Source organism: Mobula birostris, chromosome 17 (assembly GCF_030028105.1).
Source record: "Mobula birostris isolate sMobBir1 chromosome 17, sMobBir1.hap1, whole genome shotgun sequence".
NCBI classification, from domain to species: Eukaryota; Metazoa; Chordata; class Chondrichthyes; order Myliobatiformes; family Myliobatidae; genus Mobula; species Mobula birostris.
The window spans coordinates 43,473,477-43,489,519 of NC_092386.1; the positions used below are offsets into that span (position 1 = coordinate 43,473,477).

The 16,043-nt window shown below is 38.7% G+C and overlaps 1 protein-coding gene across 8 annotated transcripts in view; it reads right to left on the reverse strand.

Moving 5' to 3' along the window:
* The window catches only part of agtpbp1 (ATP/GTP binding carboxypeptidase 1), a 267,274-nt gene that overhangs the window by 42,558 nt on the left and 208,673 nt on the right, over positions 1 to 16,043 (reverse strand). For all 8 annotated transcript variants that reach the window (XM_072281601.1, XM_072281603.1, XM_072281604.1 and 5 more), the window contains 3 exons: positions 12,901 to 13,032; positions 9,981 to 10,157; positions 136 to 293 (listed from right to left, as the gene is read on the reverse strand). In XM_072281601.1, coding sequence (XP_072137702.1) covers positions 136 to 293; positions 9,981 to 10,157; positions 12,901 to 13,032 — 467 coding nt within the window. The remainder of the gene's footprint in view (positions 1 to 135; positions 294 to 9,980; positions 10,158 to 12,900; positions 13,033 to 16,043) is intronic.

The window sequence follows — 16,043 nt, forward strand, 5'->3', positions numbered from 1 at the left end:
CATGAAGCTTGGAGTTATTTCACTGAATATTGCCAAACAACTTGGGCAGATGCTTTAGACTAAATGTTTCAAAGTGGATGCTTACAAAACGAATCCAGTTTAATTTATCATTCCGCAGTCCACTACCAACCATACCTGGTCACATTGCATCTAGTATCAATCAAATCATTTTCCACATCCAGGAGGCTAGGCCGCAGCCGATATTCCACTGATGTCATCTTTTTCAGGCGCAGTAGACTAATGCAGAATTTAGCTCCCATCTCTTCTAGCTGTCTTGTCCCTATCTGTTGGCCCTTTAGAGAAGATGAGATAAAGAACATGTGTTACAAGACATACTGCTGCTGGTGAAATGCTCATAACTTTTCATTTATATTTTTTCATACATCTTCGATTTGGTTTGTTCTGGTATGTATTAGAATTAATGAGCAAAATGATTCTAGTGATTTTAGAGTGTGAATGCTCCGAGTATTTTAATGGTACATTGTGCTTCTTACGTACTGCATATTGTCAACATTCATCTTCTCCTGACATGGTCCAGAAGCAATTAGCATGGAAGAACAGAACCCCCAGATGTTGAGCGCAGGTTCTGAGTACGCTCATGGGGTTAATTAGGAAAAAGTGGATAACAAAAAAAAATAATCAGGGAAAGGAATAAACTACAGATGATGGGAAGTCAAAAGAGAAACAGGTCAAAAACATTAATCTGTGAAGTTAAGATTTCATGTTGATGTCCTTTAATCAGACAAAGGCAAATTAGAACACAAACATTTTACATTACAGAGCAGTGATCCAAAAATCGCAGTATTCACGACACATGGAATAAATGTGACAAAATCGATATTGTGATTATTTACTTCTATGGTAACTTGGTTTTGGAAAACAAGGATAAACCCAGTAAAACTTCTGTCTTGCCATATTACTATTCTGACAATGGGCATATTAACCAGAGCAAACTCTAATTCTATCTTGAGAAAAGCTTGCAGTCAGGAAACACCTACAGCCAAAATACCTTGGTGTCAGGGAACAGGCAGAATTGAAGGATTGGAAGCGCATAACATTTGATGCCAATTGTGCTTTAATTCAAAAATAAAAACTGAAAACTCTGTAGACAGTTAGAGGATGGGCAGCATCTGTGAAAGGAGAAACAGTTAATGTTTCAGGTCTAAAACCTTTGTCTGGTCCACAGATGCTGCCTGATCCACTGAGTACTTTGCACTATTTTCTGCTTTCATTTCAGATTTCCAGCATCTTTGATTTTCGTTACTGCTTTTATTCAGGCTGGTGGTATATGGGGGAGGTCATACGGATTTGTTCTCTGCGGTGGCATGAGCGTTAGAGAGTCAGGTGAATGGGTTCAGCTATCACAGACAGGACTTGTCAGATTACATAGGATACAGAACAGGAGGCAGCACAGTGCTCACTGACTAAAAGAGTAACTACATTTTTCAACAAATCATATTCTGATGAAAAATACATTGCTTATAATAGCAAATTGATCTCTGAGGTAGAAGACAGACAAAAGAAAAATCTAGATGTTACAGCCCTCAAACACTCATTTGCATTCAGATTAAATTGTTGTGGTCTCTTAAATCCAACCCTTCATTATCTGCTGACTTGCATTCAACTTCATCTATATTGCGTAGAAACCCAGCACACTATTCTATTCTATGCTTATCGAATCTCTAGTTATGCACAAGGTGCTATTTCTCCCAATGTGTTAGGGTCCAAAGAGCTGCCCATTGCTCAGCCCTATATTCTTCTTTATCAGACAGTCTGAGCACTTCTACAGCTTCAAAAATGTCCATCCATTGCTCGAACCCTTTTTGTACAACCAGATTCAACTATTGCAATGCTCTCTGCCTAACCTCCTACCATTCACCTTCCACACACTGGACCTCATCAAAAGTTCTCATTTTCCCAAACAATATCCATATCTTAGCTGATCTATATTAGCAGGAGATATGAAACCACTCAAATTGTAATTAAATGCCTCTGACATTGAACACCTTGTTACATTCAATCGTAACTTCTGTAGAATTGTTCCTCCATCACTGACAGTTGTGTCATCAGATAGCTGTCCCCAGCACTTGAATGGCCTCCCTATACTTTTCTGCCATTCTCTCTCCTTCTACTCCATTGAGATCCTACCTAAAATCTACCCCTTTGTAAATAGTCATTTCTATTTACAAAGCTTTGTCTCAGTAAGATTTGTGGTCTGATTATGACATTATGAAGCAGACATGTAACATCTTTTCATAAACTAACTGCTCAGATTGATAGTCATCTAACACATTTTATTCAGTAGGAAGCAATTTCAAATTCTCAATGATCAAATTCAGACTCATAAATTACTTGAAGGTGACTGGCTGCTTATTTAAAATACAGTTTCATTATATGGCAGTTGCCGATACCCTCCTCTCAATTGTCTTGGGTGTGATAGATAAATCCAATGATAATAAGAACAAAGATTAGGGGTTCCGCAGCAGATGGCCAGAAGCTCGAGTCATCATACAAGATTCAAAGATAGTATTAGTTTGTATTAATGATGGCATGAATATGTGCCTCAAACTCAGTTGAGGTTAAACATAACTCTATGGTTACATACACTGTGGAGACAAAGTAAAATGCAGAAGATGAAGCTAACAGGACTCCATATAAAGTGTTGTGACCAGAAATGTTAACTGTCCAATTCCCTCCACAGATGCTGCCTGACCCCACTGAATTCTTCCTGAAACTTGTTTGTCTTACACACAAACTGCTTTAGTTTCAGACATAAGGCAGACATTGGGATGGAATTTGTGGTTTGACAACATTCTGTGACTGCATTCCTTCTGTGACAAATAGCTGAACATAAATATCTAGTCCAAATCTATGGAGGCAAATTTCCTCATGGCAATGGTTTTTTAGAAAATACAGAACTCAGCATATCATAAACACGAGATTCTGTGGATGCTGGAAATCTTGAGTAACACACACAAGATCTAGTAACTCAGGCAGCATCAATGGAGGGCAATAAACAGTCAATGTTTCGGGCCCAGGCCCTTCTCAGGACTGGAAAGGAAGGGGCCAGAAGCCAGAATAGGTAGGGGGAAAGAGTACAAACTGGCAGGTGATAGGTGACAACAGGTGAGAGAGAAGGTGGGAGATGGTAAGTTAAGGAGGTAAAGAGCTGAAGGAGGAGGAATCTGACAGGAGAGGAGAGTAGACCGTGGAAAAAAGGGAGGACAGGCTGTCACCAGGCTTTCAGTCCTTGGCATTGGACTTGCAGACATTGATCCCCGATTACCCCAGGATTTCCCGATAGCAATAATTTGGCCTTGGGCCTTGGCCCCAAGACTTTGACCTCAACTTCCTGACTCACATAGACCTCCAACCCAGATAATCGCACATCAGGGGATCACCGGTCCTTGGAAGCAAAGTTGATGAAATTGATGAGATCATTATGGGTGCAGGAAGCAAACCAATGCAGTTGTCAATATAGCGTAGGAAAGAGTTTAGGGTGCATTACGAGTGTAGGTTTGAAACATGGACTGCTGTATGTAGCCAACAAAAAGGTAGGCATATCTGGGGCCCCTGTGGGTGCCCATGGCCACACCGAGCTTAGAGAAACTGGGAGGGGCCAAAAGACAAATTGTTGAGGGTGAGAACCAGTTCTACCAGGCAGAGGAGGGTGGTTAAGGAGGGAAATCGTTTAGGTCTGTCCAGAAAGAAGAGAAAACTTTAAGGTCTTCATTAAGGGTGGTAGTAGTGTATAGGGACTGGACGTCTGTTGGGAAAATGAGGCATTCCAGGGAACTTAAAGTGATTGAGTTTAAGTGTCACGGATGTAAGTACAAAGGGACTGAACCAAGGGGGACAAAATGGAGTTGAGGAATGCAGGCATGAGTTCAATTGGGCAATGGCAGCCAGAATCATTGAGCCTATCAGGATAGTCAGGCTTGTAGATCTTGAGTAGGAGGTAGAAACAAGCAGTGCAGGGTACAGCATTGCTCGTTCCAGCATATGTATTGTTTATACAATTTGTTTGCATAAATCTCTGTATATGTTACATACATACCATAGATAGGCGTGTGGTTGGCTTTGCAACACAATATGAGGGGTGATTGATAAGTGTGTGGCCTAAGACAGAAGGAGTCAATTTTAGAAAACCGAGCACATGTATTTTTCAACATAGTCCCCTCCTACATGTACACACTTAGTCCAGCGGTCGTGGAGCATACGGATCCCTTCTTTGTAGAAGTCAGTGTCTTGGGCCTCCAGAAAGTGGTCCACAGCAGGGGTGATTGATAGGTTCGTGGTCTAAGGTAGAAGGAAATGAGTTATACAGCTCTCGTTGCATGCACGTGCAGGTCAACTCTTTGAGTGATCATGCAGACAGTTTGAAGTTAATAACTCATCTCCTTCTACCTTAGGCCACAAACTTATCAATCACCCCTGCTGTGGACCACTTTCTGGAGGCCCAAGACACCGACTTCTACAAAGAAGGGATCTGTATGCTCCACGACCACTGGACTAAGTGTGTAAATGTAGGAGGGGACTATGTTAAAAAATAAAGGTGCTAGGTTTTCGAAAATTGACTCCTTCTACCTTAGCCCACGAACTTATCAATCACCCCCATTTCTAAATTCCCTAATTTATTTTGTAGCGGCATTATTACAATCGTTTATTCCAATCTCTGGAACTTCTGACCATTTATAAAAGTATCTGTATCAATTCCACAATGTTATTAGATGAATGCATAAAAATGATTTTCGAACTGTAATCTCATTTGTGTGTTCCAATGATAGATGCTTTTTCACTTAAAATGTGCATGTGAGCCCTTCAATAAGATTACTGTCCTTAGCAACTCCAAAGTAGCTACTCTCATGTTTCATGAATAGAGGCTGGTTTCTTTGAATGACTATCCATCGAGGACCTTTTTTTCCCCAAAGGGCACTGTTTCAAAAATAACCAACCCCTTTTTAATCACAGAGGCAATGTCTATTTTCTGTTAATTTCATTCTATTTTATTATTTTATCTTTCTTCTTCAGAGTAATATTGCAAGTAGAAAAATAAATTTAACATACTTAAAAAAAGAAGCTCATGACCTAATTTCTTACAAAGTGCTTAAAATACTAATCTTATCAGTTTGGACCATTCAATACAGATTGAATTCATAAGAGACAATATGCAATTTGGAATAGTTTGAAGTTAAAATACGGATGATGCAAAATATAGTTAGGACCAAGCTTGCAAGTACACAAAAGCAATTTAAAGCAGCAGTATTTGTACTTGGAAGCAGACCAAAATATACACAGTGGCTACTTTATTAGGTACATGAATGGAATCGGTGTGGTCTCCTACTGTGGTAACCCATCCACTGCAAGATTCAATGTGTTGCATGTACAGAGATGTCCCTCTGCACATCACTGTTGTAACACGTGATTACTTGAGCTGCTGTTGCCTTCTTGTCAGCTTGAACCAATCTGACCATTTTCCTCTGACCTCTCTGAATAACAAGACATTTTCCTTCATAGAACTGCTGCTCACTGGATGTTTCTTGCATCATTCTCTGCAAACTCTAGAGACTGTTGTGCGTGAAAATCTCAGGAGATCAGCAGTTTCTGAGATACTCAAACCACCCCGTCTGGCACCAATAATCATTCCACAATCATATTCACTTAGATCGCATTTCTTCCCCATTTTGATGTTTGGTCTCAAGAACAACTGAACCTCGTAACCATGTCTGCATGCTTTTTGCATTGAGTTGTTACAACAATTGGCTGCTTAGATATTTGTATTAACGGTAGTGTAGTGGTTAGCATGAGACTATTGCAGCTCAGGGCATCAGAGTTCGGAGTTCAATTCTGGCCCCGTCTGTAAGGAGTTTGCATCTCCTCCTCATGAATACGTGGGTTTCCTCGAACATCCCAAAGACGTACCAGTTAGTAGGTTAATTGGTCATTGTGATTAGGCTCAGGTTAAATACGAGGGCTGCTGGGCAGTGTGGCTTGTTGGGTTGGAAGGGCCTGTTCTATATTGTATCCCTAAATAAAATTAAAATTAAAATTAATGTGCAGGTATACAGTTGTACCTAATAACGTGGCCATTGAGTATATATTGGTCATTCGATCTTATTCTAAGAAGATCATAGTGAGCTTTGTTTGTGATCTTTAATATTAATTTTTGAAACAATTAGGTTGCTAGGCCGCTTCAGAGAACAGTTCAGTGAAGAGTCACATCTAAGCCCGTCCAAGAAAGGAAAACAAATATAACGTTAGTAGAGCTGCTATATTGCTACCCTCGCCCGGTTTCACCTATCACCTACTACCTTGTATTTCTTCCTCCCCTCCCCCCACCTTCTTACACTGACTTCTCATCTCTTTTTCTCCAGTCCTGATGAAGGGTCTTGGTCCGAAACGTCGACTGTTTACTCTTTTCCATAGATGCTGCCGGGCCTGCTGAGTTCCTCCAACATTTTGTGTATGTTGTTTGAATTTCCAGCATCTGCAGATTTTCTCCTGTTTGATAGTGCTACCAACAGCTTGAAACCTACACTCAATATTTTAGGGATAGCTCCTTCCTCTCTGCCATGAACACTACCTCATTATTCCTCTCTCAGACTATTTCTAATGTAACTTGGTATTTCTTTATTCCTACATTGTACTGGTCCACAAAGTAACAAATTTCACGACTATATCAGTGACAATAAATCTGATTTTGATTGAGATGCTCAAGTTGTCGGTTCAGCCTGCACTCAATGAAAAAACATTGGTTGACGTGTTTCTCAAAGAACAATGGTAAACGCAGTGGAGGTCACTGTTATCAAGGAGTAAAATCAGTGAACAAGCTCCAGAATGTGATCATGTACATGTTGACCATGGATTTCAGAAAACAGGACTTTGAATTGCTCTGCTCCATTGCCATGCCAGTAAGTCAGCAAAGAACTTAAAAATCACAAATAGAAAGGCTTGATTTATCATTACATGTAATAACAGGTACTCTCCAAACAGGAAGGGAAAAGCTATGACTTCTTCATTCAAATTTATATCAGTTCAGTTCGAGTTTAATTATCATTCAACCAAGCAGGAATACAGTCACACGAAACAGTGTTTAAAATATGGATTTGATAAATATGCTAAGTATAAATAACCAAGCAAAATCCCTAAAATCAAAATGTCATTACAGTTAAAAATGAAAGAATTAAAATACCCTTAATGTAATTTAAACCTAATGCTACTCACTCATTCTTTACTTAATGTTCTGTATACAATTTGGCATTGAATTCAACACCCTGACTCTTCCTAATTGGGTGGTGGGGGTAAGCGGGGGAAGAGGGAGGAACTAAATCTTGATAAAGTGTCTTCAAGCTGACTGGCTGTTTATACTGACATCTTTAGAGAGCTGGCTTGGAGGTGCTATTTCCCTTGAGATCTTTAATAGATTGTAAACCACAACAAGAAGTCCACAGAAAGGCTATGAGCAAATGCAAATATGATGAACGAATATTACTGTTAGTTTGATGTGGACTGCAAAACATCTGCAGATATTCCATTACAGATAGAAATGCAATTTAATAACTTATGCTGCTATTAACATTATGGGTTATCAGATATTGCAAAAGCTTTTCTGAGGCACAATTAAGTGAATATCTTTCTCAACAAAGCTGGACCAGTAACCTACACCTGCCCAGGTGAACAATTAATCATAATTACTGGCTTTTTAGGAACAATGAAGCTTTGTCACTGAAGCAGGTTTCTATTTCAAAATAAACAAGCAGTATATCTGGACAGCAGCTCTGCAGCATTTCGGTTATTCTATTCCATTACTTCACTATGTATAGAATGGGCAGTTAGTTCGTATCAAAGCCTTTAAAGATTCTGAAGATTGACTTACATCTTGGATTACTTTATCTTAAAGGCAAGAAATAAAAAGTATTAAATCTAGCTCCCTCTGTCTTTGGATATTTTAGGTACTACCTAAGCATCAGGTAGCAAGTATTTTATTACTTATTAATTGATTACCTTGAACAAAATGGATTGACAACACATTGTCTTTCTACTGAACTAAAAGAACTTAAGTATGTGGGCTACTGATACTGAACTCTGTTTCAAAGAAGCTTGTCAAGTGAAACTAAAATGGAGATAAACATTCAAGCAATCAGAAGAATGGAAGCTATAGACAATTTACAAAAATCAGATCACATAGGGGATGGAGTTAGTTACTTGCTTCAAATGGCTGCCAACAGATACCATCAAGGTATAAAATAATCAGAAAAATCAGCTGACACATTATAATTAAACATATTTTCTTTAATTATTTTGAACTAAGCTGATTTCCTCATTCAAAAAAGTGTTACGAATGAGAAAAGAGAAAGAAATAAAGTTAAAGAATACAAAGATGAACTCTTTTGCTAAACACGCTGATTAATGTTTTTTTCTGAGAAAAAGATAGACAGCGGATTTCAGCAAATTAGACCATTGGTTAATCGGGGCAGCCACTTATTTGGCGGCTCTTAAAGAACAAGAAGTAATGGAGAAAACAGCGGGATTCCCTTTGTTTATTTGAAATACTATGCCACTTAAATGAGACAGGACTCTGTTGCCGAACAGTCTCTAAATAACACCAGTCAAGTGCTCTTGTGTGCCCATTAGTCACTACACTGTGCTTATGGCAAACAGTTTTTAGATAGCATCAGTTGCATGTTTTGTGTTCAAAAAGCAATGATATTTGTCACTGCTAGTTAGCAAAAAAATAAGCAGAATGACAATTTAGAACTGTTTTGCTTACTGTACTTCCAAGCATTCAAGCTTGGAGATGCCAGAAACAGCTGGGAGTGAAAATGAAATGATTTCACCACTTCAGCAAGTTAAGCACTATGAAGTATTTGAAAGTATTGACAATCACCTTGAATATTACAATGAAAATGAAGATCTGGAGGACGCAATCAGCGAAAGCATTGTACAAAATCAATCGATGATCTGCACTAGGTGTCTATGCTGACTTTGTTCATTTACAGTCAACCAAAAGGACAAGGTAGTGTACACAGGATGAACTCCTCTGTCAATAACTACTAAGGACTAATACAGTACTGTAGTAGTATCGGTTGTTCTAACTTGTTCAGTACAACATTTAAATATATAACTTGTTACTCAGTTACCATTTAACTATTGTCTATTTTATACCTTCGCCTAACTGGGGCAACAACTTAACTGGGCCAAAATATACTGGTTCCAATGTGTTTCAATTAACTGGAATCCACTGTATATTGTATATTAAGTTACAAGCTACAGTAAGATCAAAATCAGCATAACACTTGGAAACATTTAGTAAAATAGTGTAAAATACATTTTTTCAGCGCAGGTGTTGAAGTAAGTTCTATAGTTAAAAGGAAGATCATCTATCTTTTTTAAACAATGACCTGAAACATTAACTCTGTTTCCCTTTTTATGAACCTGTCTGACCCATGTTGTTTTTCCCTGGAGTTTTCTCTTTTGAGTTTTGAATACAGGCAGTTTTGGTGTCAGACTTACGTTTTTCTTCTATTCTGGCTGTTCCTTGGCACCTTTTCACGGCAATACTAGAAGTTGCTCTGGGTAACATGTCATTTCCTTTATATCTTGTTTGATATGAACATATTTCAGGAATATTTAAAGAGAAGTAAATTACTATTAAGTACTATGAATCCCCCAATCAATTACTGAAAATCATTTCTAAATGGGGGAGGATGGAGTTGAATATAGTTTAAAAAAATGTAAAGTTCTAATCATACTTCCATGTAATGGGATGTTTCTTTTGACTCATGGCATTAAAAAAGATTAAAGATCCTGGGAGCCACTCTGAAGTTTACTGCTTAAAGAGCAATGAACTGAACTGGATCCCACAGAGTTACGAGCTTGAAAAAGAAACAGATTCTACAATTTAGAGACTGGGCAGCAAAATTAAAAATCATGCAATTTATTTATAATATTTTTGAATGAAATTTAAAGTTCTCTTTTACCTTGTACTTTCCCTGATCACAGCCACAGTATGTGCTTTCCATTGTATAGCTCCTCGTTACACCAACTTCACGCCACACAACGACCCGTGCAGTGGATTCCTTGGACTTTTCCACCACAAAACTACAGCTGCTCATGCAGAAGGCTGGTGCAATTTGGTTCAATACTTTTGGCAGAGTCTAAGTAGTCAGATGGCAAGAAAATAAAATTAGCTTCATGGAACAGAAGTTTCTAAATACAAATGATATTTTACCTTAGAACACTAAAGATAAATTTTGAATGTTCTGCCAGTTGTGGCACAGGAAAAGAAACTGGAGGCACATGATAAAATAGGTCATAGTCAGCATGGTTTCCTCAATGGAAAACCTTGCCTGACAAATCTGTTGGAATTCTTTGAAGAAATAACAAGCAGGATAGAAAAAGGAGAATCAGTTGATGTTATGTACTTGTATTTTCAGAAGGCCTTTGACAAGGTACCACACATGAGACCGCTTAACAAGGTAAGAGCCCATGGCATTACAGGAAAGATACTCGCATGGATAAAGTAGTAGCTGATTGGCAGGAGGCGAAGAAAGGGAGCCTTTCCTGGTTGGCTGCCGGTGACTAGTGGTATTCCACAGGGGTCTTTGTTGAGACCGCTGCTTTTTACATTAAACGTCAATGACTTGGATGATGGAATTGATGGCTTTGTTGCAAAGTTTGTAGATGATACGAAGATAGGTGGAGGGGCAAGTAGTATTAAGGAAGTAAGGAGTCTACAGAAGGTCTTAAAACAGATTAGGAGAATGGACAAAGAAATGGTGGATGGAATACTGTGTCAGGAAGTATATGGTCATGCACTTTGGTAGAATCAGAATCAGAATCAGGTTTATTATCTCCAGCATGTGACGTGAAATTTGTTAACTTAGCAGCAGCAGTTCAATGCAATACACAATCTAGTAGAGAGAGAGAAAATAAAATAAAACAATAATAAATAAACAAGTAAATCAATTAGGTATATTGAATAGATTATTAAAAAATGTGCAAAAACAGAAATACTGTATATTGAAAAAAGTGAGGTAGTGTCCAAAGCTTCAAAGTCCATTTAGGAATCAGATGGCAGAGGGGAAGAAGCTGTTCCTGAATCGCTAAGTGTGTGCCTTCAGGCTTCTGTATCTCCTACCTGATGGTAACAGTGAGAAAAGGGCATGCCCTGGGTGCTGCAGGTCTTTAATAATGGATGCTGCCTTTCCGAGACTCCGCTCCCTAAAGATGTCAGCGAAGAGGACGTGTAATAAATGAAAGAATAGACTGTTTTCAAAACGGAGAGAAAACTCAAAAACCTGAGGTGCAAGGGGACTTGGGAGTCCTTGTGCAGGATTCCCTAAAGGTTAATTTGCAGGTTGTGTCTGTGGTAAAGAAGATAAATGTGATGTTAGCATTCATTTCAAGAGGATAAAAATATAAAAGCAAGGATGTAATTTTGAGGCTTTATAAAGCACTGGCGCAGCCTCGCTTGGAGCATTGTGAGCAGTTTTTGGCCCCTTATCTAAGAAAGAATGCGCTAACATTGAAAAGAATTCAAAGGAGGTTTTCACAAAAATAATTCCAGGATTGAACAGCTTGTCAATGAAGAGCGTTTGATGGCTCTGGGCCTGTATTCACGAGGATTCAGAAGAATGAGGAGTAACCTAATTGATACCTATTGAATGATGAAAGCCCTCGATAGAGTGGATGCAGAGAGGCTGTTTCCTATGGTGGGAGAGTCTAGGACCAGAGGGCACAGCATCAGAACAGAGGGGCGTCCTTTTAGAACAGATATGAGGAGAAATTTCTTTAGCCAGGGAGAGGTGAATCTATGGAATTCATTGCCACAGTCTATTTAGTATATTTAGTGCAGAGGTTGATAGATTCTTGACTGGTCAGAGCATGAAGGGATACGGGAAGAAGGCACGAGATTGGAGCTGAGAGGGAAAACGCATCAACCGTGATAAAATGGCAGAGCAGACTTGATGAGCTAAATGGCCTAAATCTCCTACATTTTATGGTCTTGTGGTCTAAAATCAGATATCAGCAATAGTAACAGTAACAATTATGTTAAAAAGTTCTTTCAGAACATATATGGGCATCCTTATCTGATCTTGCCTAAGAATCCAGACCTATTAATATGATTCATTCTTAAATGCCCACTGAAATAGTCAGGGGAAATTTAGAATGAGAAATACTGTAAATACTAGCTTAGTCGGCGATACTGAAATCATTTAAATGAAAGACTGCAAATATTTTCTTAAAAGGCTTCATTTTAAAGAGGGCAGTATTTAGGGAACAAACCTCAGAATGTGCAGTTTATCAATGATCCATAGTAAAATCGTTAAATTCAGCATGAGCAGAAAGCTCAAGGTATTATGAGTATTCAGATGCCAACGTTGGGCAGAAAACACAAAGTTAATGGGTGAATAGGACACAACATAAAGATAAAATACAAGAGCAGAATTTTAGGTGACTTGGCTTTTATCTAAAATGGGTGGCTGAAGGAAGATCAGTCAGGAGTGCAGTTAGAAAGTCATAATAAAGTTATGCTTCAAGATTCCAGTAAGAAATGACTAAGGTACAAACAACGTTAAAGAGGGTTATTAATAAAAGATCTTTAAGGTAGTTCTGAACGTTTTTTCTGCCCTGAAAACTATTGAGAACTGAATACTGGGTAAGTGCATGTGAATTACAAAACATAATAACATGAGAAAGTAACAATAATCAGAAAATAAAATAAAGTAAGATTGCAACATTAAAGTCAAATATTACAAAAACAAGCTATTCTTGTTTTACAAATTGCTATACAATTTCAATCTTAGCTACTGAACTGCTAATAACGAAAATAATTACTTGTCTTGAAAATTTCATATGTAATATTGAAGTTGGACACATAGCACATGCAGTACACACCCTATAGCCAAGGTCTTCCTGTAGGTCACAAGAGGAAGCACTAATGTCAGTCTGCCACACTGTCTCCTTTATGCTGCAGCCATACATGAAGACATTTTTCTTCCGAGAGTGGCCATGATAGTCACAAAAAACCTGTTGAAACAATGGACAAAATAACTGTTATTAATTTCCAATTTCAAAGTTCAAAGTAAATTTATAACTAAACTACTTGTATGTCACCATATACAACTCAGAGATTTATTTGTTTCTGGGCATACTCAATAAATCTATAGAATAAAAACCATAACAGAATCAATGAAAGACCGCATCAATTTGGGTGTCCAATCAGTGTGTAAAAGACACAAACTGTGCAAATACAAACAGAAAAAAAAATAAATAAATGAGCAATAAATATTGAGAACTTGAGGTAAAGGGTCCTTGGAAATAAGGCCAAAGGCTGTGGGAACATTTAAGTTGAGTGAAGTTAACCCCTTTGGTTCAAGAGCCTGATGGTTGAGGGGTAATTACTGTTCCTGAACCTGGTGGTGAGAGTCCTGAGAATGCTGTACCACCTTCCTGATGCCAGCAGCAAGAAGAGAGCATGTCCTGGATGGTGGGGATCCCCGATGATTGGTGCTGCTTTCCTGTGACAGCATTTCATGTAGATCTACTCAGTGGTGGGGAGGGCTTTACCCCTGATGGACTGGGCCATATCCACTACTTTTTGTCAAGTTTTCCATTCAAGGGCATTGGTATTTGCATACCAGGATGTGATGCAGCCAGTCAATATACTCTCCACCACACATTGATAGAAGTTTGTCAATTTTCCTTCATTACATTCAAATGCAGCACCTGTTCGCATGATAAACTATGCCACAGTTTTTATGTCAATGCTTCCTTCCATAGAAATACCTATGCTTACGATGGAAAAGACTAAGGTAAACATTTACACCATCATTACATAATTAAACCACTGAGTGGCTGCCAGCTAACTTGTTAACAGTTTTTCTCAAGTTCGGATGCCAACTTGATTCTTCCAGAAGCCATGTTGCCTGGAATTTGTTTCATTTTGTTGCAGTTCACATTGTTTGCTTTAGCTTCTTAATTGATTATTTGTCAGCTTTGATCTCCAAACTCTCAGTCAAAACAAAGGTAGCCACATACAATGCTTGTGTCACCAGCACACTGCTGTACAGCAGTGAGACTTGGACAACGTACACTAAACAGGAGAAAAGGCAAAGCACCTTCCATTTAAGGTGCCTTCATCACATTTTGAGCATCTTCTGGATAGACAGAGTAGCCAAGTAGAGGTTCTCTCCCTTGCCGGTCTCCCTGCTCAGGCATTGTAGGCAGCTCTAGCTGGGCCATGTCTGCCACATGTAAATTGGCCGCATCCCAAAATACATCCTCAACAGTGAGCAAGCTGACTGCACCAGGTAGAGAATCACTCTGAAATAACACCTGAAGTCAGGTGAGGAAAAAGTGCTCCCTCAATACAAGAAACATCCTTTCCATGTCCACTCAATCTAGGCCTTTCATTATTCATTAGATTTCAATAAGATCTCCCCTCATTCTTCTAAACTCTAGCAAGTACAAGCTCAGAGTCATCAAATGCTCCTCATAAGTTACCCATTGCATTTCCAAAATCATTTTCATGAACCTCCTATGGACACTCTCCAATGTCAGCACATCTTTTCTTAGATAAGGGACCCAAAACTGCTCACGATACTCCAAAATTTATTATCAGAGTGCATACATGTCACCACATGTAACCCTCAGATTCTTTTTTGATTGATTGGAAGTTGACTGGAAGTATCCCCTTCCAGTCAACTTTGACCAGCTCCTCTCTCATGCCTCTGTAATTTCCTTTACTTCATTGTAATACTGATACAGCTGACTTTACCTTCTCCCTCTCACAGTGGAGGGTGAATTCTATCGTATTATGATCACTGTATCCTATGATATCTTTTACCTTGATCTTCCTAATCAAAGATGGCTCATTACACATCACCCAGTCCAGAATTGCCTTTGCCCTAGTGGGCTGGCTAAAAAGCCATCTTGTAGGCACTCTAAAAATTCTCTCTTGGGATCCAGCACTAACCTGATTTTCTCAACCTACCTGCATATTGAAATTCCCCATGAATATTGTAACACTGCTCTTTTCACACGCCCTTTCTATCTCCCGTTGTAGTCTGTATCCCACATCCTGGCTACTGTTTGGAGACCCGTAAATAACTCCCATCAAGGTCTTTTTACCGTTGCAGTTTTTTAATTCTTACCACAAGGATTCTACATCTTCCGATCCTATGTCACCTCTTCCTAAAGATTAGATTTCATTTTTTGCCAACAGGGCAACCCATCCCCTCTGCCTACCTGCCTATTCTTTGGATACAACGTGTATCCTTGGATGCTAAGATCACAACAATGATCCCCTTTCAGGCACAACCCAGTGATGCCCACAGCGTCACATCTGCCAATCTCTAATTGTGCTAAAAGATCATCTACCTTACTCCGTCGACTGTGTGCATTCACATATAACACCTACGGTCCTGTATTCATCACCTTTTTCATTTTTGCCCCCATGTTATACTTCAACTCATCCCACTGACTGCAATTTTGCCCCATCATCTCCCTGTCCTTCCCCAGTCTCACTAAACACTGCATCTATTTATATACCAATTGCCCTATTCTCCAGTTCCCAACAATTTAACTGTTGCAAAAAGAAACCAGCACTTTTACCCCTTTCATTCACAAAAAAATACAAATGTACAAACATTTTGGAACAAATCTGAAACATTTAAGGAAAAGTGAGGGGGAAAAAAACTGGCAGCAGTCTTCAAAATATACCAAAGGAAAGTAAGTATTTTCATTGTCCAAATAATTAAATGAGGGCTCTGGTTAGTTAGAATTTAGACTTTACGGCCTTCAAACATTTCAATACAAAAAAAAGCTGACCTGGCCTATGATCTGGCAATTAATTTTAAGAACAACTACAATTAGGAATAGATAGTGCAATGCAAAGATTATATGTATTTCATCTCAGTCACAAAAAGGGAAGATACCCATGTTAGACTGTTGTTCATTAACTACACCTTCACCTTTAATACTATCATTCCAAGAAAATTCATCACCAAACTCCAAGATCTGGAAGAGAACACTTCCTT